Source organism: Dasypus novemcinctus, chromosome 10, assembly GCF_030445035.2.
Source record: "Dasypus novemcinctus isolate mDasNov1 chromosome 10, mDasNov1.1.hap2, whole genome shotgun sequence".
NCBI classification, from domain to species: Eukaryota; Metazoa; Chordata; class Mammalia; order Cingulata; family Dasypodidae; genus Dasypus; species Dasypus novemcinctus.
Genome location: NC_080682.1, coordinates 44,873,767 through 44,901,410, shown reverse-complemented (window position 1 = coordinate 44,901,410; position 27,644 = coordinate 44,873,767). Strand labels below are relative to the sequence as shown.

Genomic DNA, 27,644 nt, shown 5'->3' with positions numbered 1-27,644 from the left:
AAGAGGATACAATCTTATCAGATATTAACAGCTGATGAGGCTCAGGGGCAGCACTTCTGCTAACCAGCAAACACCATTTCTTCTGATGGACTCATATCAGAGAAAGAACAGAAATCAGAGTAGGAAAAGTATGTATCCTCAAAAATTTTTTTCACATGTATATTTATGAATGGCTTCCAACTGTTATTTTTGCCTACCCTGACTTTAATTGGGTGGTTTAGGTGTGTGTAATAGAGTGGGAAATTTCACTGCAGATTTTTAAAAAATTAATAATTATAAACATACCATGAAAAAGGTGGATAGCCCAAAAGCAACAAAAGAAAAAAATAGATAAACCGGACCTCATCAAAATTTAAAACTTTTTTGCATCAAACAATGTTATTAAGAAAATGAAAATGGGGTGGGGTGGGGGGGGGGAAGGGGAGAGAAACAAATTAAAAAAAAAAGAAAGTGAAAAAACAACTTATGGAATGCGAGAAAATGTTTGGAAATCATATATACAATAAGGGTTTAATATCCAGAATATACAAAGAACTCCTAAAACTCAAAAATAAAATGACAACCCAATCTAAAAATGGGTAAAGGACTTGAATAGAATTTCTCCAAAGAAGATAACAAATGGCTAATAGGCACATGAAAAGACACTCAACATGCATTAGGGAATACATATTTAAACCACAAGATACCAGTACATACTCTCTAGAATGGCTATTATTTTGAAAAATGGGAAATAACAAATATGAGCAAGGATGCAGAGAAATGGGAACCAAGAGATATAAGACCCCTTGCACATTTTTGGTGGCAATGTAAAATGGTGCAGTCACTGTGGCAGTTCTTCAGAAAGTTAGTATAAAATTATCATATAACCCAGCAATCTACTTCTAGGTATACACCCAAAAGAACTGAAGGCAGGGATCAAACAAATATTTGTATATCTTTGTTTATAGTAGCATTAGTCACAATAGTCAAAAGGTAGAAGCAGGGAAACAGACTTTGGCCCAGTGGTTAGGGCGTCCGTCTACCATATGGGAGGTCCGCGGTTCAAACCCCGGGCCTCCTTGACCCGTGTGGAGCTGGCCATGCGCAGTGCTGATGCGCGCAAGGAGTGCCTTGCCACGCAAGGGTGTCCCGCAAGGAGTGCGCCCGTGAGGAAAGCCGCCCAGCGTGAAAAGAAAGAGCAGCCTGCCCAGGAATGGCGCCGCCCACACTTCCCGTGCCGCTGACGACAACAGAAGCAGGTGCCGCTGACGACAACAGAAGCGGACAAAGAAACAAGGCGCAGCAAACAGACACCAAGAACAGACAACCAGGGGAGGGGGGGAAATTAAATAAAATAAATAAATCTTTTAAAAAAAAGGTAGAAGCAACCCAAGCGTCCACAAATGGATGAATAAACAAAATGTGGTATATACATATAACAAAATCACTGCTTTTCATGACTGAATAATATTTTATTATATGTATATACCACATTTTGTTTATTCAGTCATAAAAAGCAGTGAGGATCTGGTACATAACTATAACATGGATTAACCTTGAAAAGATCATGTTGAGGGCAATAAGTCAGACACAAAAGGAAAGATATTATATGACTTCATTTTTATGAAATTTCTAGAATATGCAAATTCATATAAACAGAAAGTAAATTAAAGGTTAACAGATAGAAACAGAGGGACTGGGGAGTTAACGCTTAATGGGTATAGTGTATCTATTTGAAGTGTTGGAAAAGTTTTGATAAGGGGTGATGGTAGCACAACATTGTGAATTTATTACTACCACTGAATTCTATACTTGAAATTGATTAAAATGGGAAATTTTGTGTTGTATATATGTTACTACAATAAAAATTTTTAAATAAACAACAGACTGCCAAATGATATATGCTTTAAAAAAAAAAAAAGCCTGCTACCTAGTTCTTAATTAAAAGGTTGTGGCAAATTAACTCAAAATCTTATGTAAATGTGTCTTAAATTTAAGACAAACTTCAAGAATCTCTAATAAATGAGATCACACACTCAGAAGAATAAATTTCAAATTCTGTCAACAAACATACCAATTTTACTAAATTATTTTCCTTCAAGCAATTCAACTTACCAGGTAAATTCCTCTGTGCTTCTTGACTGCACAGGAAAGGTGTTCTTAAAATTTATTTTTCCAATTACTATCAGATGACAGAAGCACTAGATAAAAACAGTGATCCTTACGATCTCCTTATGATCGGTAATCTTCATTCACTGCTTATAGGGAAAATTAAGTTCAGAAATGATCTCTATCTTTAGTGTTTTTCTTGGTCAAAGATACAATTTGTTTCAGCAGTAAAGGAGGAGAGATTTTTTTAAAGTTGACAGAGATGGGAGTGGGAGAAAAGTGACAAACACACTAGCTGAAAGATTCTAGGGCCTTATTTTTCAGAGTAAAGGAACATTATTAACCAATAATCACTCTGTTATTTTCAGAGAGAGTGTCTGAGAGAGGTTAGGAAAGCCCTGCAGAATCACACAAACGGTGCCTGAACTTGGAGTAAAATAACTTTGGGGAGTATGTCTTCTGTAAAGATAATTTTGCAAGGTAGCCTCTCAACTAAGTTACCATAAGAAGACACTGATTCTTTCACCCAAATCTGTTGGAACAAAGAAATAAAACAATACGTGATTTGGCCTGTCAAATCTGTTCAAGATTTTAAAAAACAGAAATCAGTAACTACCATTGTGTTTTGGTAAACTCTGTCTTTCCCAAATAACAAATCAGAAAAATAAAAAATAATTTAGGCTTAAAAAAAAAATCAATTTTATTGATACATAGTAATAAAACATATAATTCATCCAAAGTGCAAAATCAATGGTATCTAGTATAATCACATAGTTGTATGTTCATCACTTTAATCATTATATTAGAGTATTTTCATTATTTCAATGAAAAAAAAACAACAGATGAAAAAAGAAAATTCCTCACATTTCAATCTCTCTCTGTTTCCCCTGCTGTACACAACTGCTATTTCTGGCTATTCTTGCACAATTATTTATGTGTTTATTAAGCAGTTTTAAGTTTTACTGAGATGTATTCACATACCATATGATCTATACAAAGTATATAATCAATGGCTTTTAGTATAATCAATGTTATACATTCATCATCTCAAAAATTTTAGAATGATTTCATCACTCCAAAAAGCCTCCACACCCCTAGGCATTCCTTCCCCAGCCCAACAGAACCACTAATCTAATTTCATCTTTATAAAATGATTTATATTTACATTTTATATAAATGGAATCATACAATATGTAGTATTCTGTGTCTAGTGTCCTTCACTTAGCATAATTTTTTAGTCTGATATTAATTTTGTATATTAACCTATATTTGTTCAACTTCAAAGAAAAATGGACTTATATTTTACCTGTATTCATATTTCACATAATATATTTATATTTCACATAATATATTTAGTTCACAATAGTGCAATCATAGAGTATTTGTCCTTTTGTGTCCGGCTTGCTTCACTCAACATAAAGTCCTCCAGGTTTATCCATATTGTGACATCCTTAACGGCTTCATTTCTTCTTACAGCTTCATAATATTCCATGGTGTGTATATGCCAGTTTGTTTATACATTCAGTGGTTGATGGACACCTGGGTTGTTTCCAACTTTTGACAATCATAAATAACGCCACTATGAACATAGGTATGCAGGTGTTTATTCGTGTCACTGCATTCAGTTCTTCTGGGTATATACCTAGCAATGGCATTGTCGGGTCCCATGGTAAGTCTATATTCAATTTCCTTAAGAACTGGCAAATAGTCCTCCACAGTGGCTGCACCATTGTACATTTCCACCAATAGTGAATAAGCGATCCTATCTCTCCACATCCTCTCCAACATTTACAGTTTTCTGACTTTTTAATAGCAGCCAGCCTAGGAGGTGTGAAATGATATCTCAATGTAGTTTTGATTTGCATTTCCCTAATCCCTAGTGACATTGAACATTTTTTCATGTGTTTCGTCGCCATTTGTATTTCTTCTTTGGACAGTTGTCTTTTTCAAGTCTTTTGCCCATTTTTTAATTGGATAGTTTGTCTTTTAATTGTTGAGTTATATGACCTCCTTAAACAACACAGATATTAAACCCTTATCAGATACATGGTCGCAAAATATTTTCCCCCATTGAGCCAGCTGCTTTTTCACCCTTTTGACAAAATCCTTTGAGGTGCAAGTATTGCATTTTGAGGAGGTCCCATTTATCTATTTCTTCTTCTGTTGCTCATGTTTTGGGTGTAAAGTTGAAGAAACTACCACTTACCACAAGATCTTGAAGATGTTTTCTAAAAGGTTTTATAGTTGTTGTTTGTATAGTTAGGTCCTTGATCCATTTTGAGTTCATTTTTATTTAAGATGTGAGATAGGGGTCTCCTTTCTTTCTTGGGATATATGGCTATCCAATTCTCCCAGCACAAACTGTTGAACAGGCTGTTCTGACCCAACTGGGTGGACTTACTAGTCTTGTCAAAAATGCTTTGGCTGTAGATGTGAAGGTTGATTTCTGAGTTCTCAATTAGGTTTCACTGGTCAGTTTGTCTATCCTTATGCCAATACCATGCTGTTTTTACCACTGTAGGTTAAGTAATATGCTTTCAAGTTAGGAAGTGAGAGTCCTCCAATTGTCATTCTTCTTTTTAAAGACATTTTTGGTTATTTGGGGCCCCTTACCCTTACAAATAAATTTGATTATTGGCTTTTCGATTTCTGCAAAAGAAGCTGTCAGAAATTTTAATGGGATTGTGTTGAATCTATAAAGCAGTATGGGTAGAACTGACATCTAACGACAGTCTTCCAGTCCATTAACATGGGACTTTCCTTCCATTTTTTTCTCTTCTTTAGTTTCTTTTAGCAATGTTTTGTAGTTTTCTGAATACTACACATCCTTTATGTCTTTGGTTAAGTTCATTCCTAAATATCTGATTGTTTTAGTTGCTATTAAAATGGAATTTTTTCCCTGATTTCCTCCTTAGACTGTTTATCAATAACGCATAGAAACGCTATTGATTTTTACAAATTAATCTTGTATCCCACCACTTTGCTAAACTCGTCTATTAATTCTAGTAATTTTGCTGTATATTTTTCAGGATTTTCTAGATATAAGATCATGTCATCAGCAAACAGTGAAAGTTTTACTTCTTCCTTTCCTATTTGGGTGACTTTTATTTCTTTGTCTAGCCTAACTGCTCTAGCTAGAACTTCTAGCACAGTGTTGAATAATAATGGTGACAGTGGGCATCTTTGTCTTGTTCATGATCTCAGAATAAAAGCTTTTAAGTCTTTCACTCACTGTCTTGCTCATCCTCTTTAGCAGGCACCAGGAACCTCAACTCCTTGCTTTGTTGAGTCTCTCATTATGTTTTTTTCTTCTGTTGTCTCTCTTTTACTTTTTAGATTTATTTATTTATTTATTTCTCTCCCCTCCCCTCCCCACCCCGGTTGTCTGTTCTCTGTGTCTATTTGCTGCATCTTCTTCTTTGTCCGCTTCTGTTGTTGTCAGCAGCACGGGATTCTGTATCTCTTTTTGTTGCATCATCTTGTATCAGCTCTCCGTGTGTGCGGCGCCATGGCAGGCTGCGCTTTTTTCGCGCTGGGCAGCTCTCCTTACAGGGTGCACTCCTTGTACGTGGGGCTCCCCAACGTGGGGGGTACCCCTGCGTGACACGGCACTCCTTGCGCGCATCAGCACTGAGCATGAGCCAGCTCCACATGGGTCAAGGAGGCCTGGGGTTCGAACTGCGGATCTCCCATGTGGCAGACAGATGCCCTAACCACTGGGCCAAGTTTGCTTCCCCTTCTGTTGTCTCTTGTTGCATCAGCTTGCCACACCTGCTTGTTGAGCCAGCTCGCTGTCTTCTTTAGGGGGCATAAGGAATTGAACCAGCAACTTCCCAAATTGTAGGCGGGAGCTCAGTTACTTGAGCCACATCCACTTCCCTCCTCCATGGTTTCTGATGAGAGGTTGGCACTTAATCTTATCGAGGTTCCCTTGTATATGATGCTTTCCTTTTCTCTTGCTGCTTTCAGAATCTTCTCCTTATCTCTGATATTTGTAATTCTGAATACTAGGTCCCTTGGGGTAGGTCTCTTCAGATTTATGTGGTTTGGGGTATACTGTCCTTCTTCAATATTGATATTTATGTCCTTCATAAGGGTAGGGAAATTTTCAGTCATTATTTTCTCAAATATTCTTTCTGCCCATTTTCCCTTTCCTTCTCCTTCTGGGACACTGATAATGCATATGTTTTTGCATTTCACTTTGTCATTCAATTCCCTGAGATCTTGTGTCATTTTCTCCATTATTTTCTTTCTGTTTTCCTTCCTTTTCCAGTTTAGATGTTCAGTCTTCAAAATCACTAATTCTGTCTTTGAGCAATTCAAATCTGCTCTTATGTGCTTCTAAGTATTTTTAATCTCATCTATCATGTCTTTCGTTCCCATGAGGTCTATTACTTTTTTTTGCAAACTTTCAAATTGGTCTTTATGTTCACCCAGTGTCTTCTTAATATCCTTTATCTTTTTAGTCATATATTCTTTCAATTCTTTAAAATTGATTTAGGAAAGCTGTATGATCATCAATTAGTTGTCTTAAATCCTGTATGTCTTCAGGATATTTGGTTTGTTCCTTTGGCTGGAACATCTCTTCCTGTTTCCTAGCACAGCTTGTGGTTTTTTACTGATGTCTAGGCATCTGAACATGTTAGCAAACTTACTCTGATGGCCAATTTGTCTCTCTTGCCTATTGTTAATATTTTTTTTATAGCTCTTCTTTGATATTTGGTTCAACTTATCCTAAGTCTTTAACATTGTCCAGCTTAAGTTACCAAAATAATGGCAGGGGCTCACTAATAGGGAGCAGATTTTCTCCCACAAGTCAGGGAGCAGAGAGACCCAATTGCAGTTTTTGTCCATGCAATTTCCAGACTGGCCTGTATGTGGTGCTCACTGGCATACCTTTCCACAGAGGTGTATCTCAGATTTCCTTTGTTTTGGTCTGGCAGGGGGGCGAAAGTACAGACTAAGCTTTTAAGAAGTTAAATGATGAAGGGAAGGAGAGGGGTAGGGCAATGGAAGAAAGGAATTAAGAGACAAAGGAAGGAATTCTTTGTTTAAATGAATCCAAGCAAATTTATAAGGTCAGATAAAGAAGCCTAAAGAGGAGTCAAAGAAGGTACAGCAGAAAGAGCTGAGTGATGTAACAAAAGACACAGAAGAGATTATTTGTATATATATCAGTTTCACAGACTGCTGGCCCCAGACTCATTAATTGGTTTCTATGACTTCACTTTATAAAAAATTTTTTTTCTTTCTGAAACTAAAAAAGCTGCACTAAATTGGAATAGAGTTAGTACTATCTTATTGACCGTTCTTAAAACACTCAAGTATGAAACAACATACATAGAGAATATTTTTTCCTAAGAAAGGTAACTGAACTATTTCAACAGGAATCTTTTTTTAGGGATGGCCCCACCCTTGGTAAACTTCAGAAATCCTTGACCATTTACTAGACTACCAGGATCTTGAACACAAAGGAATTAAAATACATTTACTGTAGGAAGGGAAGATGGTATAGAGTAGGAAGCTCCAGAAAACAATCACTTCACCAAAACAACTATGCTAAACTGACAGAAACTGTCTGAATCAACTACTTTCCAAGTCTGGAGTCTAGTGGAACACTGTGTAGCATCCAAAGATGAGCAGAAGGAAGAGAACATGGCCTCAAAAATAACAAAAATCCTGCAAACACAGGGGATGAGAGAACTAGAGTTCCAGTAATACTCTATGGTTCTCAACAAAAATTTCAAAATTCACAAAGAAAAAGGAAAGTATGGCCATTCATAGAAAAACAAATAATTAGCCAGAAACCATCCTTGAGGAAGCACATACATTGGAACAGTAAGTCAAAGACTTTAAATCAATCTTCTTAAATAAGTTCAGTGAGCTAAAGAAATCTATATACAAAAAAACTAAAGGAAATTAGGAAAATTTTGAACAGAACAAAGAGGTAAAAGTTATAAAAAGGAACTACACAGAAATTTTGGAGCTGCAAAGTACAGTAATTCGGAAAGCAGATGAGGCTCAAGCAAGTGAGCTCCTACCTACCACATGGGAGGTCCCTGGTTCAGTTCCCGGTGCCTCCTAAAGAAGACAGAGAGCTGGCGCCACAGGCAGGCACAGCAAGCTGATGCAACTAGATAACACAACAAGAAACACAGTGAGGAAAACATGAGAGACAAAACAAAACATAGAGTGGAGGTGGCTCAAGCAATCAGGCGCCTCCCTCCCACACCAGAGGTCACAGGTTTGGTTTCTGGTGCCTCCTAAAGAAACGGGTGGGGGGGAACATTTGGACAAAGGAGATTGTCAGGTATGCGGTTGAAACTATAATGTTGAGAAAACTCATTAGAAAATATAATAAGGAAGTTTTCCTGTTTAATATGCTTAAGGGGGGACATCTGACACAGGACAGGTTTCTAGGGCGTGTGTGAGTGCTCATTTTATCATCGTGGGTTATATCATTGGGTGGAGACCCACACAATGAGTGTGAAAGTATACCCATATCCTGGGCAGGACCAATGTTCTCAAGCGGAGGTAACTGGTTCTCTCGAGAGAATTGGTGGCTCCCAATGGGTTAGAGCAGTCAAGTATGTCAAGTCCTCAACATTGTAGCAAGTATCTGTGAATATGGTCCTTCAAGTAATGAAGATTGATTGTTACTGTGGGCACTGTGGGGGGGGGGGGAGAGGTATTGAAGAGATGGAATCAGGGTAACTGTGGGGCAATGGAGATGTTCCACAAGATCATGCAATGATGAATACAGGACATGTTACACCAAAAATGTATAAAAGTCTATACGCTAAAATGTAAACCATAATGTAAAATATAAGATAACTAAAAATTTAGAAAACTGTATAGTTTAAAATATAAACCATAATGTAAACCAAAATGGAACCTTGGTTAAAAGCTGTGGTTCAATATCTGTACATCAGCTACAGCAAATATAATATGAACATGTAAAAATATCATTGCTGGGGAAGGGACAAAGTGTTTGATGTTGCATATGTGGGAGTACTGCATACTGTATATATGAATTACTGTGATCTAAAACTTTTGTCAAGACAAAACTAATACTTAAGAAAAGAAAAAAAAAGAGAAAGGATGTAGACACTGAAGAAGAAAAGAAAGTGCCTTGCCACTGTACATACAGGGCAACACCTACTGAGTGTTGAAAGGCCAAACAAAAACAAAGCTTTTACATTTTTTCATTTTTTGATACCCCAATTTATTTTTACTTTATTTAATTTCTATAAATTAGTATGTATTCTATATCTAACCTTTAAACCCATCACTATATTCCACTCTACTATTAATGGAACCTAGCAATATATTAGGCTTCATTTTTGAAGAAGTTTTGGATGACAGAGAGGTTCAACTATGGCAGGAGAGGAACACTGGTGTGGGGTGTTATTGATGGGGGGCATATGGTTGGGAGGGAGTTCTCCAGGGCATATATCCAGGGTACATAAAAATGTTTGGATATTTTCATAGTGGTTACAGTTAAAAACGACAACTGAGGGAGTGCTGAGTCCCTGGCCAGGAGAGCTCTATCGCATTCCCCAATGGAACAGCAACAATCCCCAAGTGCAATGGCAAAGACCAAATAAAGAAGGATGGTCCAAAAATGAGCCCCTGATACTGATGACTATGCTTATGAGCCTGTGCACCTGAAATATGAACTAGGCCTAGAGCTGCAGGGTGCCTATGAGTTACCTCCTGAGAGCCTCCATGTTGCTCAAATGTGGCCACTCTCTAAGCCAAACTCAGCATGTAAATGCATTATCTGCCCCCCAGCGTGGAACATGACTCCCGGGGATGAGCCTCCCTGGTGCCAAGGGATTACGAACAAGCACCAGGTGATGATGTAACTAGAAAATGACCTTGAATAAAAGGATCAACTCAGACCAGCAGAATATCTCAGCCTTCATGTAATATCAGGTGCTAAAAACGGCTTTTTGACTTTGAATAAAAGGAGGAAATGGAAAGGACAAATGAGTTTATATGGCTATGAGTCTCCAAAAAAGAGTTGAGAGGTCATCAGAGGGGTTGCACTTACGAATGCCTCAGCAGGGTCCCAGAGACAGCCAAAGTAGATGCAACCCCGGTACTGGTTCTCCTGAGGGCTACAGAGACCCACAGGTTCTATATGGTCATGGCAGATGGCTCTCGAATTCAATGCCATGTCAGCTGGCCCTCGTTGGGATTTGTGTTTCTGAGTGTGATGGAGTCTGACTCAGATGTGACCTTTCTACACATGCCTCTTCTGTCACTTTTACTGGACCTGTGGTTGGTGCTGGGGTTGGTGTATACTCAGGAGACCTGAATCTCTGGACTGTCCATGTGACAGCCAGGCCCTGAGCCTCAGCAGACTTGCAACTCCTACCCTCTGGTTTATTGGACTTACCCCAGCCAGCGTGAAGAAGGTCAACCACCACACCAGGGAGCCAAGAATACCTACAACTGCAAGTAGGAGAATTGCATCCATCATCCATGTGGACTCTAAGCCCCTCTCAATATAGAGGTGGAGGGGACATAACCATTCCAGGGTCCACAGGATGGAGGAATAGAGTATGGATTAGAGTGGACTTACTGATATTCCATTATGGAACTACTGTGATTAGTAATGGAAGAAATTGTAGCACTGATGTTGAGAAAATGGCCATGGTAGCTGCTGAGGGTAGGGAGAGGGAAGAAGAGAAATGATGTGGGAGCATTTTCAGGACTTGGAGTTGTCCTGGGTGGTACTGCAGAGACAGATAATGTATGTCCTGCCATGGACCACTGGGTGGACTGGGTGAGACTGTAAACTACAATGTAACCCATTATCCATGTGGTGCCGCAGTGCTCCAAAATGTACTCACCAAATGCAATGAATGTCCCATGATGATGAAAGAGGCTGTTGATTTGGAAGGAGAGGGGGTGAGGGGGGTGGGGGGGTATGTGGGGACCTCTCATATTTTATTAATGTAACATTTAAAAAAAAAATAAAAAGAGTGAGAAAAAAAAAGAGAACAAGGAGGACAACCAGACACAGCAAGTTCAAAAGAGTGGGTTGGAAGAAATAAATAAATAAAATAAATCTTAAAAGAAAAAAAAAGTACAGAATTTGAAATGTAAAACTCATTAACAGATTCCACAACAGACTTGAACAGACAGAAGAAAGGATCAAAGAACTTGAACACAATAGAAATTATCCACTGTGAGCAGCAGAAAGAAAAAATAATGAAGAAAATGAACAGAGCCTAATGGACCTGTGGGACACCATCAAGCATACCAGCATAGGCATCGCTGGAGTCCCACAAGGACAAGAAAAGGAAAAAGGAACAGAAAAAAATTCTGGAGAATTAATGGCCCAAAACTCCCCAAATCTGATGAAAACCATGATATATATAGATATATAGATATATAGATCTGGCAAGCTCAATGAACTCTGTGCAGGACAGGCTCTAAGAGATCTAAACCAAGACGTATTATAGCAAAATTGTCAAATCCAAAGACAAAGAGAGGATTTTGAAGGCATCAAGAGAGAAGTGACTTGTTATATACAAGGGATCCCCAATAAAACAACAGGGGGTTTCTCATCAGAAGCCACGGAGTATAGAAGGCACTGGGGTTCCATATTTATAGAGTCCTTAGAGAAAAAAAAAGTATCAACCAAAAATTCTATATCCAGCAAAATTATATTTCAAAAACAAGAGAGAAAGTAAGAATTTAATTTTGCTGAAAGAGCTCATTACTACAAGACCTACTCTATAAGAATTGCTAAAAGACATCCTTCAAGTTGACCTAAAAGGACACCAGACAATAACTCAAGATACTATGAGAAGAAATAAAGAACAATGGTAAGCGTAACTACATATGTAAACACAATATACTATATTATTATATTTTTAGGTCGTAACTGCTTCTATCGTCACCCATATGAATTAACAGGCAAATCTGTAAAATAACATTATAAATCTATGTTAATGAGTAGACAATGTATAAAAATGCAATCTGAGACAATAACAATATCAAGGAGCAGAATGGAGATATATAGAAGAGTATGTATACTACTGAAACTAGGTTGGTACTAGTTGACTAGGTTGTTATTAGTTTAAGATGTTCACAGTATTTACAAAGGTAACCACCAAGAAAATAACTAAAAATATAAAGAAAGGAAAAAAGAAGGGATTCAAAATGATACCCTACCAAAAAAAGCAACTAAATACAAAAAAAAGGCAGAAAGACAGTAATAAAGTAACTGAGGAACAAAAAACATATAATATATACAAAAAGGAAATGGCTAAATGGCAGAGTAAATTCTTATGAGTTATTACCTTAAACATCAATGGATTAAACTCCCCTATTAAATGGCAGAGACTGGTAGATTGGATGAAAAGGCATGATCCATCTTTAGGTGCAAAGACACAAAGAGGTTGAAAATAAAAGGGTGGAAAAGATAGTCCATGCAAATGGTAATCAAAGTGAGCTGGAGTGGCTTACTATCTTAGAAAATATAGACTTTAAATAAAAACAGATTACAAAAAACAAAGGAGGATATTATATATTGATAAAAGGTTCGATCCAGCTAGAAGAAATAGGAGTTATATACATATGGGTACCTCACAAAAGAGCCCCAAAATATATGAAGCAACAATGACAGAAGTGAAGGGAAAAATAGATAGTTATACAATAATAACTGGATACTTCAATACACCACACTTTCAGTAATTGATCAAACAGCTAAGCAGACCAATAAGGAAATAAAGGACTTTAACTACCAATTAGATCTAATGGACAAATACAGAACATACTACCAACAACAGCAGAATACACATTCTTCTCAAGTCCACATAGACTATTTTCCAAGACAGACCATATATTAGGTCACAAATAATACCTTAACAAACTTTAAAATATTGAAATCCTACAAAGTATCTTCTCAAACTACAATGGAATGAAGCTAGAAATTAATAACAGAAGGAAAGCTGGAAAATCTACAAGTGGAAATATTAAAACACACTATTAAACAACCAATGGGTCAAAGAGGAAATCATAAGAGAAATTAGGAAATATCTAATGTTTTAAAAAAAGCTAAAATACAACATACCAAAACTTATGGGATTCAGTGAAGGCAGTGCTCAGAGGGAAATTTATAGCTCTAAATGCCTACACTAAAAAAGAAAGATCTCAAATCAATAACCTAATTTCACAGCTAAAGACACTAGAACAAGAGCAAACTCAACCCAAAACTAGTAGAAAAAAGGAAAAAACAAAGATTAGAGCAGAGATAAATGAAATAAAGAAAAATAATAGAGAAAATCAGCAGAACCAAAAGTTGGTGTCTTGAAAAGATCAACAAAATTGGCAAACCTTTAGTCAGACTGACAAAGAAAAGAATAAAGAGAACAAATAACTAAAATCAGAAATGAAAGCTTCATTACTGACATTACCATGGACATTACAGAAATAAAAAAGATTATAGTAGGGTAACTGTCAACAATTACATGCCAACAAATTAGAAAACCTAGATGAACTGAAAGTCCAGAGTTACACCCACACATCTATGACCAGTTGATTTTTGACAAAGGTGTCAAGTCCATTCAATGGGGAAAGAATAGTCTCTTCAAGATAAGATGCTTGAGTCACTTAGAAACCCACATGCAAAAAAGAATTAATGTGGACCCTTATCTCTCACCGTATACATATATTAATTAAAAATGAATCAAATGCCTAAATATAAGAACTAATACTATAAAGCTCATAAAAGATTGGGAAGCAGATGTGGTTCATCTGATAGAGCATCTGCCTACCAGATGGAGGGCCCAGGGTTTGATCCCCAGGACCCATGCGCAAGAAGTGCTGTGCCACGCAGGGGCACCCCACACATAAGGAGTGTGCCCTGCAAGGAGAGCCACCCCACAAGAAAAAGCGCAGCCTGCCCAAGAGTGGCACCACACATGGAGAACTGATGCAGCAATATGACACAAGAAAAAAGAGCTGCAGTTTCCCAGTGTTGCCTGATAATGCAAGTGGACACAAAAGAACACACAGCGAATGGACACAGAGCAGACAACAGGGGGAAGGAGGGAGAAATAAATAAAATAAATCTTTTAAAAAAATAAAACTCATAAAAGAAAACCAGGGAAATATCTTCAGGATGTTGTAGCAGGCAATGCATTGTGACTTTACACCAAAAGCATTAAGTATAAAAGAAAAGTAATAGATAAGTTTGACTTCATCGAAATTAAAAGCCTTTGTGCATTATAGGGAATTAGCAACCACAGAATGAGAAAGTATTTGTAAACCATGTATCTGATAAGGGTTTTATATCCAGAATATATAAAGAACTCCTACAATTCAGCAACAAAGACAACCCAATTAAAAAATGGTCCAGGCAACTAACAAAATGATCAAAAAGGACAAGTCCCATCCCAAAAAGAAGGAGTATCTACAAGTGCAAGCAAAACAATTCCTTCCATCTGCCCCATAATATCTAAGTCCCTTCTCAGCCTGAAACAATCAGAGAAGACATCATCCCAAATTCCTCGGGAATGAAGAATGAACAAACATAAGAAGGGAGTGTAACCATGGACCAAAGTAGATTTATTGTTATTACAGTTATTATCCTGTGTTAAGGGAGTAACTTGTAACATTGATATAAAGATAGTGGTTGCCAAAGGAGAGGGGAGGGATGAATTGGTGGAACACAGGGCACTTTTAGGGCAATGAAACTTTTCTGTATGATACTATAATGACAGATACATGACATTATACATTTATCAAAACCTATAAAACCGTACAGCACAAGTAAACCATAATGTAGACTATCCTTGGTTAGTAATAATGCTTCAATATTGGTTCATCAATTGTAACAAGCGTACCACACTAATGTAAGATGTTAATAACAGGGAAAACTGTGTGTATGTGTGTGTGTGTGGGGAGGTTATATGGGAACTCCCTATACTTTTGTCCGATTTTTCTGTAAACCTAAAACTTTCCTAAAATTCAAGTTTATTATTTAAAAATGCCCAATAGATTTGAATACTCTTCACTTATTCATCGTCAATAGGTATATGAAAAAATGCACAACATCATTAGCCATTAGAGAATTGCAAGTTAAAACCATAATGAGATACCACTTCACACCCACCATGATGGTTATTATTTAAAAAACTGAAAATAACCAGTGTTGGTGAGGATTTGGAGAAAAAGGGACCCTCTTACATTGCTGGTGGGAATGTGGAATGGTACAGCCACTGTGGGAAAAGTTCAGCAGTTCCTCATAAAATTAAACATAGAATTACCACCATATGACCCAACGATTCCACTCCTCAGTATATAACCAAAAGAACTAAAAGCAGAGACTGAGAGAGCTATTTATACCCCAATTATATTCACAGCATTATTCATAATAGGTAAAAGGTGAAAGCACCCCAAATGTTAATCAACAGACACAAGGATAAACCAAATGTGATAAGTCCATGCAATGGAACATATATTCAGCTGTAAAAAGAAGTGAAGTGTTGGTAATGCTACAAATATGGATGAATCTTAAGGACATCATGTTGACTGAAATAAGCCAGGTACAAAAAGACAAAAGTACTGTATGATTTCTCTTATATGAAATATTTAAAATAAGCAAATTCATAGAGACAGAAACTTGAGTAGTGGTTACAAGGGGTGACAGGAGGCTGGAATGGATAGTTTTGCTAAATGAGTATGAACAGTCTGAGATTAGATAGTAGTGAAAGTTACACAGTATTGTCAATGTACTTAATGTCAAAAATTTGTCAACTTAAAATGGTTAAAATGATTTTTGTTAGGTATATTTTACCACAATTAAAAAGAAATACATTTAAATAACAAAACATTTGCTGGCTACTTTTGCTAGGTTTGAGGGATTCAATATGAGCAAGACACAGTCCTTGCCCTTGAGGAGCTTACAAATAAAGATAATATGATCAGCACAAATAAAAATTGTAGGCACAAGTATCATGAGTACACAAGAAGAGAGAAATCTAATTGGGTAGAAAGTAGTAAAAAAAAATCAAGAAAAGTACTCTCAGGGATCTTTTCAGGATCCTCAAAGAGTAAGTAGGAATTTATTAGGTAAAGAGGAAAGAAAATTCCAGGAATAGAGAACAGCATGTGCAAAGACATGGAGTCTTGAGAGAGCCAGGAAATAAAGGTAGTATCTAGCAAACAAATGGGATATGTATTACAGGAAAAGATGCAAGTGAGGCAAGCCAAGGTAAGCTCTTAAAGGTATTGAGCGCTCATTAGCTTGAACGTCTCATAGGCGATGACCAGTTGCAGGGAAGTGGCATGTAAGATTTTCATTTTCTGTATTCTCCGTGGGCCTAGGACCATGACTTTCATCATTGTAAATTCACAGTATGTGGAATAAACAAATGAGTCAGAATTTGAAAAGATAAAGAATTTGGGGGGAAAAGCAGCTCCTAGTGAGAAGAGAAGAAATTGGGGAGAATGGATTATTTAAAAGCACAAATTAAGTTACTGATATGGTAAGAGAGTAGGAAAGGTGAAAACAGAGTTATACTGGCTAAAGCCCTAAACAGCATTTGTCGTACACAGTACCTACTGGCCTAAAATCAGATTAACGTCCTCTGCAGAGTCAATGCGAAGACCCGCTAAACATTTTGAAACATAGATACCTCCATACTTGGAAGTCTGATTTATTTAAATAATAATCATAATGATGCTTACTATTCTAAATTCTTCATTCAAGATATAAGTATACAAGTATGCAAACTCAAAAGATTTCAATAGTGTGCTAAGTAAATGTTAAAGTCTTTGCGCTTTTTAAAAAAAATACAAAAAACTTTATATTCTATGCAAAGACCAATAGACAAAGTACAGGTCTTGAAAAAAGTTCCAGAAACTTGGGCTATGACTAGACTTTCAGAGGGTGAAGCAACTGCTCTCAACTAAGCAAGAGACGCAAAAAGGAAAAAAAAATACAGCAGATGCCAATAGCCCCGTTTCAAGACATAATACCTGACAATGGGTTTAAAAATTTTAATTTTAATTTAAAAAGTCATTCCATTTGCCAGTAGCGAGAATAAATTATTACAATGGCCTCAGAAGTTCTAACCTACTCAGCAAGCAAACTGCTACATTTAGTACAAGTTCCCAACTTATTTGACTTCCACCACTCTCAGGTAAAACATCTTAAAATAACATGGCACATGGGAAGCGGACTTGGCCCAATGGATTGGGAGTCTGCCTACCACATGGGAGGTCCGTGGTTCAAATCCCAGACCTCCTTGACTCGTGTAGAGCTGGCCCATGCGCAGTGCTGATGCACGCAAGGAGTGCCATGCCATGCAGGGGTGTCTCCGCATAGGGGAGCCCCACACATGGAGTGCACCCCGTAAGGAGAGCCGCCCAGCGCGAAAAAAAGTTCAGTCCGCCCAAGAATGACGCCGCACACATGGAGAGCTGACACAACAAGATGACGCAACAAAAAGAAACACAGATTCCCGGTGCCGCTGGTAAGGATAGAAGCTGTCACAAAAGAACACACAGCGAACGGACACAGAGAGAAATAAATTTTAAAATAAACCAAAAACATGGCACAAGCATTATTAAAATATAAGTTAGTTTATCAAAGTTCTCTGTCTTACAGATAAGATCAAATCTGTAACCCTTTTAGGTATGTTTATTAGCAACCGAGACAATTACACTGTATTAACAAAGGTAAAACAAAAAGAACAGGAGATGATGTAGCACTGGTTACTACCAGAACCACATTATGGGCATTCAACCCTTCAATCTTCAGAATCTTCATATTCTTAGCCAGTATTTCTGACCCCTTCATTCATTTCCTCTTGATGAATACAAGCAAACTAGATTTTACCAGGAAATATTTGAAACATTGCCTTTCCTGTATTTGATACAAATGACAAAGAGTTGATATCCTCTGTACACAAGTGGCAGTATACCCAACAAACCACTGGACCAATGGTTTCACATAAATATTGCAGAGGAGGCCTAAATGAGAATAAATCCTAGAGAACTCCTCAGTCTTGGATAAAAATGAGACCAGACTCCCAACACAATTCAGATACCTCTAAGAGAAAAACAATTCTAGATTCTAACGTGACGTTCCATTCAAACTAGTTTGGTTATAAATGAGGACTGGTAACTTGCTATTGTTACTAGTAACAAAGACTAGAGATAGTCATGTGTCAGGTTACCAAAATTAGACTATAAGAGCTAATTTATTTACTTGATTCCAAGGCAATGAGGCCTAAAAGCAATGTAATTACTGTGCTTAAGCCCTATTTCAAAAAATATTCTGTAAATAAAGGTCCACAGAGTAATTCAAGAATGTAGTTTACAAAGGAATGAAGAGTGTAGTAATCTAGATTCCACAATCTGGTAATGATTAATTATATAATCATGGGACAGTCACAAGAAGTCCATGTCTCAGTTTACGTATTACAATGATGTCTTCACAACTGAGTTAAATGTGAAATGTTCTAAGCGCCTCAGAAAAAGGAGTACTTTACATGAAACAAAAGTGTTTATATATGTGATGAAGTTAACCACCATGACTAAAACCACAATTTCTATTTAAACAAAACTCACCTTCGAAAAAATTTAGTGAACTCTATAGATACATGTTCATTAAATTCTAAAAGGTATTACTCAAACATTTCCATAAATAAAGAAATGTTAAGTCATTTAATAGCTCAAAAGTCTATCAATAAATCTGTTACAGAATCAGGAATAGAATTAAACTCCAGGTGTCCCCTTTCCACCCCTACCGAGCTCACTGTTCAGTTACCTAGGTAGGTTTAATTATGTTGCTCTATGTACCAGAAATATAACTAGTTACGGCAGGGACAGAAATTTCTCTCCCAAAAGGCTTCGGAATCTATTTTACTAAAATATTTTCAAATTTAAAATTGAGAATGGTTCCATAAATAACAACTACTTATTAAACCCAGAAAGTATTTCATCTAGTAGTAAGTTAGGCAATCTGTAAGGAATAGAATATAACCTAAAAATAAAATCCAAAAAGCAAACTAATAGCAAAGACCAAAGGCAACAAAGTGGTCTCTAAAATGGAATTTTAAAAATGGGAAAGGGGGTAAAAGAAAAACTAAAACCAAAGGTAATTCTATAGAGTATTTGTGCCATGGATAAACAGCAAATTCTATAAAATTAAACTTCCAGATAAACACCAAATATATTTTAATTAGCACCCAAATTAGCCAAGTTTTTCCCTCCCTTTCCCCTCCTATTCCCAGTTACCTCCTGAGGAAAACTGGGTACCTTATATACATTGTTAATCTAATACAGCCTTTTCAAGAGGTTATTTGGAAATACGTAAACCTTTCTTCTTATTTTTAATGCAGTAATCCATGGTAGATGGATTATTGTTCTCAATTTTTTACATCCTCTCTTTTAGAATGATATACACCTACGCCCTCTGCCATGTAACTTTGCAGGGCTTAGCCTCGTGACTTGCTTTGGCTAATGAAATGTTAATGTATTCTTGGTGCCAGAAAAGGCTTAAAATGTGTTTTGGTAGTCTGGCCTGTTTCTTACACTCTGGTGATAAACCAGAAATGAGTCTGTATGTCCCAGGTACCTGCTGCTCCCTCTTCTTACAACCCAGAACAAACACCATTTGAGCAGACCCACCCAACTACATACTGGAGTAAAGCCCAGTCAGCCCACAAACTGAAACAGAGTTGCCCAGCCTAAATCAGACCTCAGGTAACCTAAAGACCAGTGCAAGAATAAAAACACTTATTATAGTAAGCCACTCAACAAAACAGTGGTTTGTTACACAGAGTTGTTATGGCAACAGCTGACCAATACACCCAGTAATCTCACACCTAGGGATGTATCCTAAGACAATAAGAATGAAACACAGATTCACATAATTGGGTATTTATCAAAGTAATATTTTTAATAGCAAAAACATGGAAACAACCTATGATCAAGTAATGGAGGGATAATTAAATAAATTATGATATAGTCAGACAACTAAATAGATGAAGCTATTAAAAATCATGTTCTCAAAACCACTGAAAAATGTACAATGTTCATAATACATTAAGTTTAAGAATCAGCATAAAAGCAAGATGTACTGTTCTTTAAAAAGAATTATTTATAAGCAGAGAAATAGATCCGGTGGATAAATTAACTCATTTAATAAGCACAAGTACATCTTCTGTGCTAAATGTTATATTAAATACTATATTAAGAATACAGAAGTAAACAAAACAAATATGGTCACCACCTTGTAATCTAGTGAAGAACACATTTTTTTAAAAAAGAAGGTACCAGAGATTGAACCTAGGACCTCATACATGCAAAGCAGGCACTCAACAATTGAGTTACACGCACTCTGCAAGATTTTTAAAATAACAATCATAGAGATAGATATGTAAACACAAATTGTGATGAAATATTGTGGCTGCTAGTTATCCCCAGTATTTCTTTTCCTCTTCTGACTCAAGGATAGAATACCTGAGTTGTATCTGGTCATATCCACCACTGTTTCCCATCTTCATTGCTCCTAAGTGGGACCACGTGACTTAGTTCTGGCCAATGGGATCAAATTGGAAGTGGTGTGTGCAACTTCCAGTAACATTCTTAAAAAGAAGGGTTTGCTCTTCTTTGCATTTCCTCCTTCTTACCAGATGGAGCAGCTATTTTGAACTATGATGTAGAAGCTTCATGCTGAGAATGGCAGCTCAACAGAATAGGAAGAGTCTGGGTTTCCTGAAACTGTGGAAGCACTTAGCCCACCTACAGAACTTCTACATAAGAAAGAAATAAAATTTTACCTTGCTTAAGCCATTTTTATTTTGGGTTTTCAGTTATTCATGGCTGAACCTGATCCTAATTGGCACAGTTATGAAGAAAAAAATGAAGGTTTCATGGCAAGTTATAACAGAAAGAGCTGATTTTGACTGGAGGAAGGGGTTTTAGGAATAGCTCCTCTGAGGAATTAAGAGTTAAGCTGTGACTATAAGCCTGAACAGGTGAAGGGAGGTGAAGTGGCAAACTGTTCAAGGCAGGGAAACCAAAGATGCAATTACTCTGAGAAGGACAGAACTTGACACATTCCTGGATCACAGGGTACAAACAGCTTGAGATGGGGATGGAAAGGCAGGCAGGCGTCACATAACATAAGATCTTGTAGGCCAAGTTAAGAATTCTGAAATTTGTCATTCATATAATGGAAAGCCACCTAACATTTTTAAAGAAGAATAATGAAATGATCAGATATTACATGCTCAAAAGATAATGCACCATTCTATATGAAAAATGCATGATGGATGAGAACGGGCAAAGCACAGAATCCAGCTATTCAATAAATATCTGGTGAGAAAGAAGAGTGGTTTCAGTATGCACCAAAATATTTACATTATCTATCTTGGAGTGAAAGAATTAACAGATTTTTAAGATTTGTATTTTTCCAATTTTTTTAACCAAAAATTACATTATACTACGTTACTTTTATAATCAAGAAAAAAACACAAGTGTTATAACAAGAAAAGTTGCTCATTTTCAAAGAATGTAAAATGTTATAAAAAAACAATAATTAGAACAAGCCTTGAAATATGCATTTAAATATTTTAACACTCAAGGAATTCTTCCTCTTTGTGCAGATGAAAAGCTATAAAGAGCTCTCTTTAAGACCTGAATGAGCTAGAAGCAGTCCTGGAGGACAATTCTGGTTGCAATCTATTTTCAGTTCATGAAACCAGTAACATCCTCATTCCTACCAGTGTGTTTCTTACAAATCAGACTCTCCAGAGGAAGACATTTATCCTACCAAACTTCTACAGAGACCTTTCCACCATTCCTAACGCTCATTTGGCCTTTTATAATGGACCTTCCCAGAAAAACACCCTGTGCCTATTTTCTCTCACATCTTGACTCTATCCTAACTCACAAATGAAAACAAATTGGGGAAAAAGAGTTTTTCATATGCTTAATTGCAGTCTGACTAAAAAGAATACAGTATACTAAGGGTTCTTTTAAAATACAAATTTCTTGAGGGTAAGGATCATTGTTATAAGTTAGAAAATGGCCTTTTAAAATGAAATTAATTTCTACCTTCTAATATGAAATACACAATAGCTAACTGAGAGTATGTAAATGTTAATTAACAAATTAATCTGTATTTAGAACTAAGAGTAATTTGTCCCCATCAGCTTGCTTTGAACATCATTTTCAATATAGTCATTCCTTTTATATGAAGACCTTGTTAATAAAAGCAGCAAATTAAGAGTTCCATAATAGATGTTTACCTATCTGTGCTCTGGGACATAACCTAAATAAAGTTAATCCAAAGTTCTATTTTCACTCTTCCCAGTTAAACACTGAATTATTTTATTCACAAGTGACAAGATCATCACACTAATAAATCTCTAAGGTTTCTCCTTACTCTTCTTATATATATATAAAATGAAATTAATGGCCCTTGCAAAAGAAAAGCAATAGGAAAACAAGGTGCCGTATTTTTTTTTGGTTAAGATTTATTTTATTTTTCTCCCATCACCTCGTTGTTTTCTGTGCTTGCTGTCTGCTCTCTGTGTCTGTTCGTTGCATGCTAGACTTTTTTTGGGGGGAAGGCACCAGGAACCGAACCCAAGACGTCCCATGTGGGAGGGAGGTGTCCAATGGGATGAGCCACCTCCACTCCCACTCATGTCCCTCACTGTGTTTCCTCATGATTATTCTTCATTGTATCATCTTGGGTTATCTCACTGCATCAGCTCGCCATGCTAGTCTGTCACATCAGCTTGCTGTTTTGCTCATCTTCTTTAGGCTGCACTGGAAACCAAACCCAGGACCTCCTGCATGGTAGGCAGGTGACCAGCTGTTCGAGTCACATCCACTTCCCTGCAGTATTTTTTAAACTAACAGAAGATTCAAAGTCCCCCAATTGGTGGTCTTAAAGTTCTGAGTTTGACAATAGATTTGATAAACGCTAAACTTAATTCCTAGCTCATTCTGTAACACATTGGTGCACATCTGGAGATCTTTCAGGTTAATAAAACTGACTAAAACATTTAATAAAAAGAACTTACAAGGTACCTTAAGTCAGAAAATACAAAAACATGTTGTACATGCTGCAAAAGTTATCTTTATCAGCCAAAGCTTTATCACTTCTAAAATACACAATGTTTTCTAACTCTTTTCTCATAACAGCTATTAGGTGGACTTATGGTAGGTCTCAAGAGATACAATTTAACTCTGCAACAGATAAATCAATTTTTCTTTTGAAAATTTAAGCCTAAATATAGTCCACTTGTTCTTGCATTCCCAAATGAAAGAATTCTTGATTATACTCATGTATACATGCTTCTAAACAGGGCTGACATTATTAACTATTAGCAAGAAGCCTGAATTACTATGGCTTAAGCCTGACTCACCACATGGACAAGTAAAACAAACTTCAGATGTTAAGATTGCTTTCTACAATGATTCAGAATGGAAGCAGAGCAAGAAAGCAACTTTGTTGATTCCAATATCAGAATTTCTGTTCTGACAAGCAAGATTACATTTGCACTTGTGGAAAGGGAAGTGGATGTAGCTCAAACAGTTGAGCACCCGCCTCCCAGATGGGAGGTCCTGGGCTCAGATCCCAGGGCCTCCTAAAGAAAAAAACAGACAGTAAGCAAAAATAAAAATTAAAAAAAAAAAACAAGAAGACAAGGAGAAAAAAAAAAACACAAAAAAAAGCAGACAACAAGCACAAAACAAAGAACAAAAAAACAAGCAAACAGATGAGGGAGTCATCTGGGGGTTGGGGAATAAATAATAAATAAATAAATAAATAAAGGTGGGAGGAGGATGCAATACGAAACTGACCCTGTTAAAGAAATTGAGTTGTTTACACATGTCAGCATTATTAGTGTTTTTTACTAGTGTTTAGTTGGATTCTCTAATTAGATTGGTTCATATACCATGAAAAGAATGTCATTAGATTTTTTTTTAACCCCCCCCCCTTGTGGCTTGCTTGCTGTCTGCTCTCTGTGTCGATTTGCTGCATGCTCTTTCGCGTTTTTTCTTGTCTCCCTTTTTTTGTTGTTGTTGCGTCACCTTGCTGAGTCAGCTCTCCGTGGTGCTTATGGGCCAGTGGCTCTCCTCAGCATGCAGGCGAGCCTGCCTTCACAAGGAGGCCCCAGGACACAAATCGAAGGCCTTCCATATGGTAGACGGGAGCCCAACTGACTGAGCCACAGCCACTTCCCTGTCATTAGATTTTAAATGCCAACTATCCCCAGAACAGACAAGTTTGGTGTTAAAAATAATAATAATAATAATAATGCTTCTAGTTTTTTCTGATAAAATGGGAACATTGTTCATTGTAGAGAATTTGGAAAATATGTATGGAATATAAGACAAATAAACCACGTATAAACTCACAACCTTCCAGCATTTCATACTTTCACACACATTCACATGCCTGCATACAGACATATAATGAGAATAAAATGCGTATAGTTGTGTGTGCTTTTTAATTCTGTTATGAGTATATTACTATGTCATTTAAACATTTTTCAAGAACATAATTTGAATAGCTATGTAACATATAATTTACTTAGTCAATCTAGTCTTTTACGAGTTAAAGCTATCAATAAAAATTAAGTCCTATATATTAGGAAGCTGAATTCAAAATCTGCCATTTGTGGTTTCTATTCAGAAATCGTAAGTTACAGTTTAAAAGCACTCGAATCTTCTAACAGTTCAATGAAATTTGCTAAGTTTTAGCCATGAAGGATGCTCACTGAAGACCTTATTTTTCCAAATGGAGTGCATCATTTCACAGTTTGGAGGAAGAAACTGGGTATCAAGAACTGAAGTGGCATTAAATAAGAACTAATAAGTGCCTATTGTTTCTTTTTTTAACAAAAGAAAATAAGAGAATGTATATATTTACTACTTCTGTAATTAATTTTTTAAGTAGATACAGAAAAATGAGTAAAGAAAAAATGCATATGGAAGAATGGAAGCAAACATGACAAAATATTAAGTTATTTCTAGAATATGACATTATTCTTTGAAGTTTTCCTGTATTTTAAAAATTTCTTACAACAAAAATTAATCCTAAATTAGAGTATTAAACGTATGAGTAATACAATTCAGATTTTAGTTATTAAAGTAGACGGAAATTCAGTAAGTTTTGCCAGACACTACGTAGATCTTTTAAGAAGGAAAAATAAAAGGCTGGGCATGTATTAGAAGTTATTCTAAAATAAAACTATTTTAAACCAAATAGTAATGTTTCATATACTGGAATTAAGTATGAGGAAGAAATCAGCTTTTGAACTTTTTATCTGTGTTTCCTTCAGGTACTATCCTACCCCAAAATGATATTTTCTGTTCCATAAAGAAGGTTGTTTTAACAGTTAAACAAATAAAACTGCAAGACTCCATTTCAGTTTCCAACTCTAGTTTTATTTACCTCATATTGCTAAACATATATTTTTAAAATTCCAGTTTCTAAAATCCAAACTTAGTATAGATGGTAACTATATAATATGCCACTTGATGGAATGTCTTACCAAAAATAAATGGGCACAATATTTCTATTAAGGGAAGTTCACAGCAGAAAAAAAAAAAAAGACTAAAATGCCACAGAAATAAACAAATCCTTACGTTAGTTTTCACAAACGTTTCAAATAAATGTTAAAAAAAAAAAAAAAAAAAGCCCCATTATCGCCCAGTGTGGCATTGGGTCGTCAATTTTGTGAAAGCATACCCTACCCCCACTCCACGAGTCAGTTCTCACCTTCTTTTCCTGCTAGAACACGTGAATTTTTCAGCAAAAGTGACTCATTCATTGGCATCTTGTCAAACTCTTAAAAACTATAAGAAGGTTCAGTGTGAACAGAATTCTAAAACTTTCACTAACTCACATCGTTTTGACTTTAGAGAACTGAATCACTTTCAGAGCCAATACATGCTAACAAACTGTTTATATTTTTCTTATAAATTGCTCTTCATCACCATCCCATTCCCTTCCAATTTTAGTATGACAATTCCCTAATCTAAAATACCTCCAGTTTGTGGAGAAGATGAGATGGGGGGAGCATAAGGCAAAAGAAGAGGGAGAGTAAAAAGCAGTTGTTCACTCAGCTTGGAAAAAGATTCTATTCTGAAATATTAATGACTTGTTAATACTATTCCACACACCATAGTCTCAGTTTATTTCTCCTCTTATGTAAACGAAAACTCAATACAAACACAATCAGAAATCCTCAAGAATAAATTATTCTCATTGTTATTATTTCACTAAATGAAAGTTTAAAAAAAAACAATAATTGAGAATTTTTTAGTCAAAAATCTTCAAAGTCACTAGCATGAACTATCAAACTGCAAATCACCTTAACCTTTTGGGTCAAACATTCACCTACTCCAAGGTAGAAAAACCTCTTTTAACCAAAGGGAGAGGGTGGTGAAAGAAAAGAAATATGAATGTTTTGTCAGACTACCACAGAGATTTACTTAGAGCTCTATCAACTGCTGAACTCCACCTGGTGGTAGGAGCTGCCTAAATTGGTAAAGTAAAAGTCATACAGAAAATCCTGAAGAATACTTTTCAGAAGTCCTTGGAAAAAAGCCAAATGCTCTTTTCTTGCCCTATATAGAATAAGTCTTACAGGGCTCCACCCACGCTTTTTGACTTTTTGTGTTTTTTTTCATGTAATGTAGGTCAATATCTAATCAAGAGTAACAAAGGTATGAGAATACTCAGAATGGGAGACATACATTTAGAGCAATCTACTTACAACCATTCACTTCATGGTGAGTTAAATGTCATCTCAAGACTTCAAAACAGGTAACAAGGTACATACAGCAGCTACAAGAATCTCTATCACACACTCCCACTTTCTTCATCCCTTTCCTCATGGGAAAACTAGAGTTTAATTAACACAGTTAACGGCAGCCTGCCACATTGCTTTTAGATATTTGCCAGTAACATATACCCATGGGATAATCTAGAGACTGATTTTAACCAAAAATAAAAATAGATAAACAGAGCTCAAACAAAATTAAAACTGAGTCTGGCTGCCCACACTTATTTTCACACATGAGGAAAAGCAGCAGTTCTCTTAGAAGCCTCGAGGACACATATCTTTAGAACATTATGTTAAAAATACGCAACCCCCCCTCCTTTTCTCTACCTGTTTCTCACTCAAAGCTGTGATTTTGGCTTGGAGTTCATGAAGCTGTTTCTTTAAATCAGCATTCTGATTGGAAAGAAAAAATATCTGTGAGAAAGATATTTCATTTGTTAACAAATAGTAGCAAGAAGACTTTATGCATACTGTATTACAAATGATGAAGCAACCATACACATTTAGCCAGTCAAATTTGTCATGCGTTGAACAGTAGAGTCATATTATCACCACCTATGCAGAGATCCTAAATGAAGGCTTCTAACACCAGAAGGGCAGCTTCCTTGCAATTGCTTTAAATTACAAGAAGTTTTAAATTTTAGCATGTTGTACTGTAATCATACCTTTCTACTAAAATATGCTTAGTCTTTATACAAAGTGTCAGTT

At 36.4% G+C, this 27,644-nt stretch overlaps 1 protein-coding gene across 42 annotated transcripts in view; it reads right to left on the bottom strand.

Moving 5' to 3' along the window:
• PHF21A (PHD finger protein 21A) overlaps nucleotides 1–27,644 on the bottom strand; it is a 255,817-nt gene that overhangs the window by 182,950 nt on the left and 45,223 nt on the right. For 28 of the 42 annotated variants that reach the window (XM_058305452.2, XM_058305479.2, XM_058305473.2 and 25 more), the window contains one exon: nucleotides 27,264–27,329. In XM_058305452.2, coding sequence (XP_058161435.1) covers nucleotides 27,264–27,329 — 66 coding nt within the window. Of the gene's footprint in view, nucleotides 1–27,263; nucleotides 27,351–27,644 lie in introns of all 42 variants that reach the window. The other 14 variants (XM_071218081.1, XM_071218079.1, XM_071218074.1 and 11 more) reach the window with 1 other exon arrangement.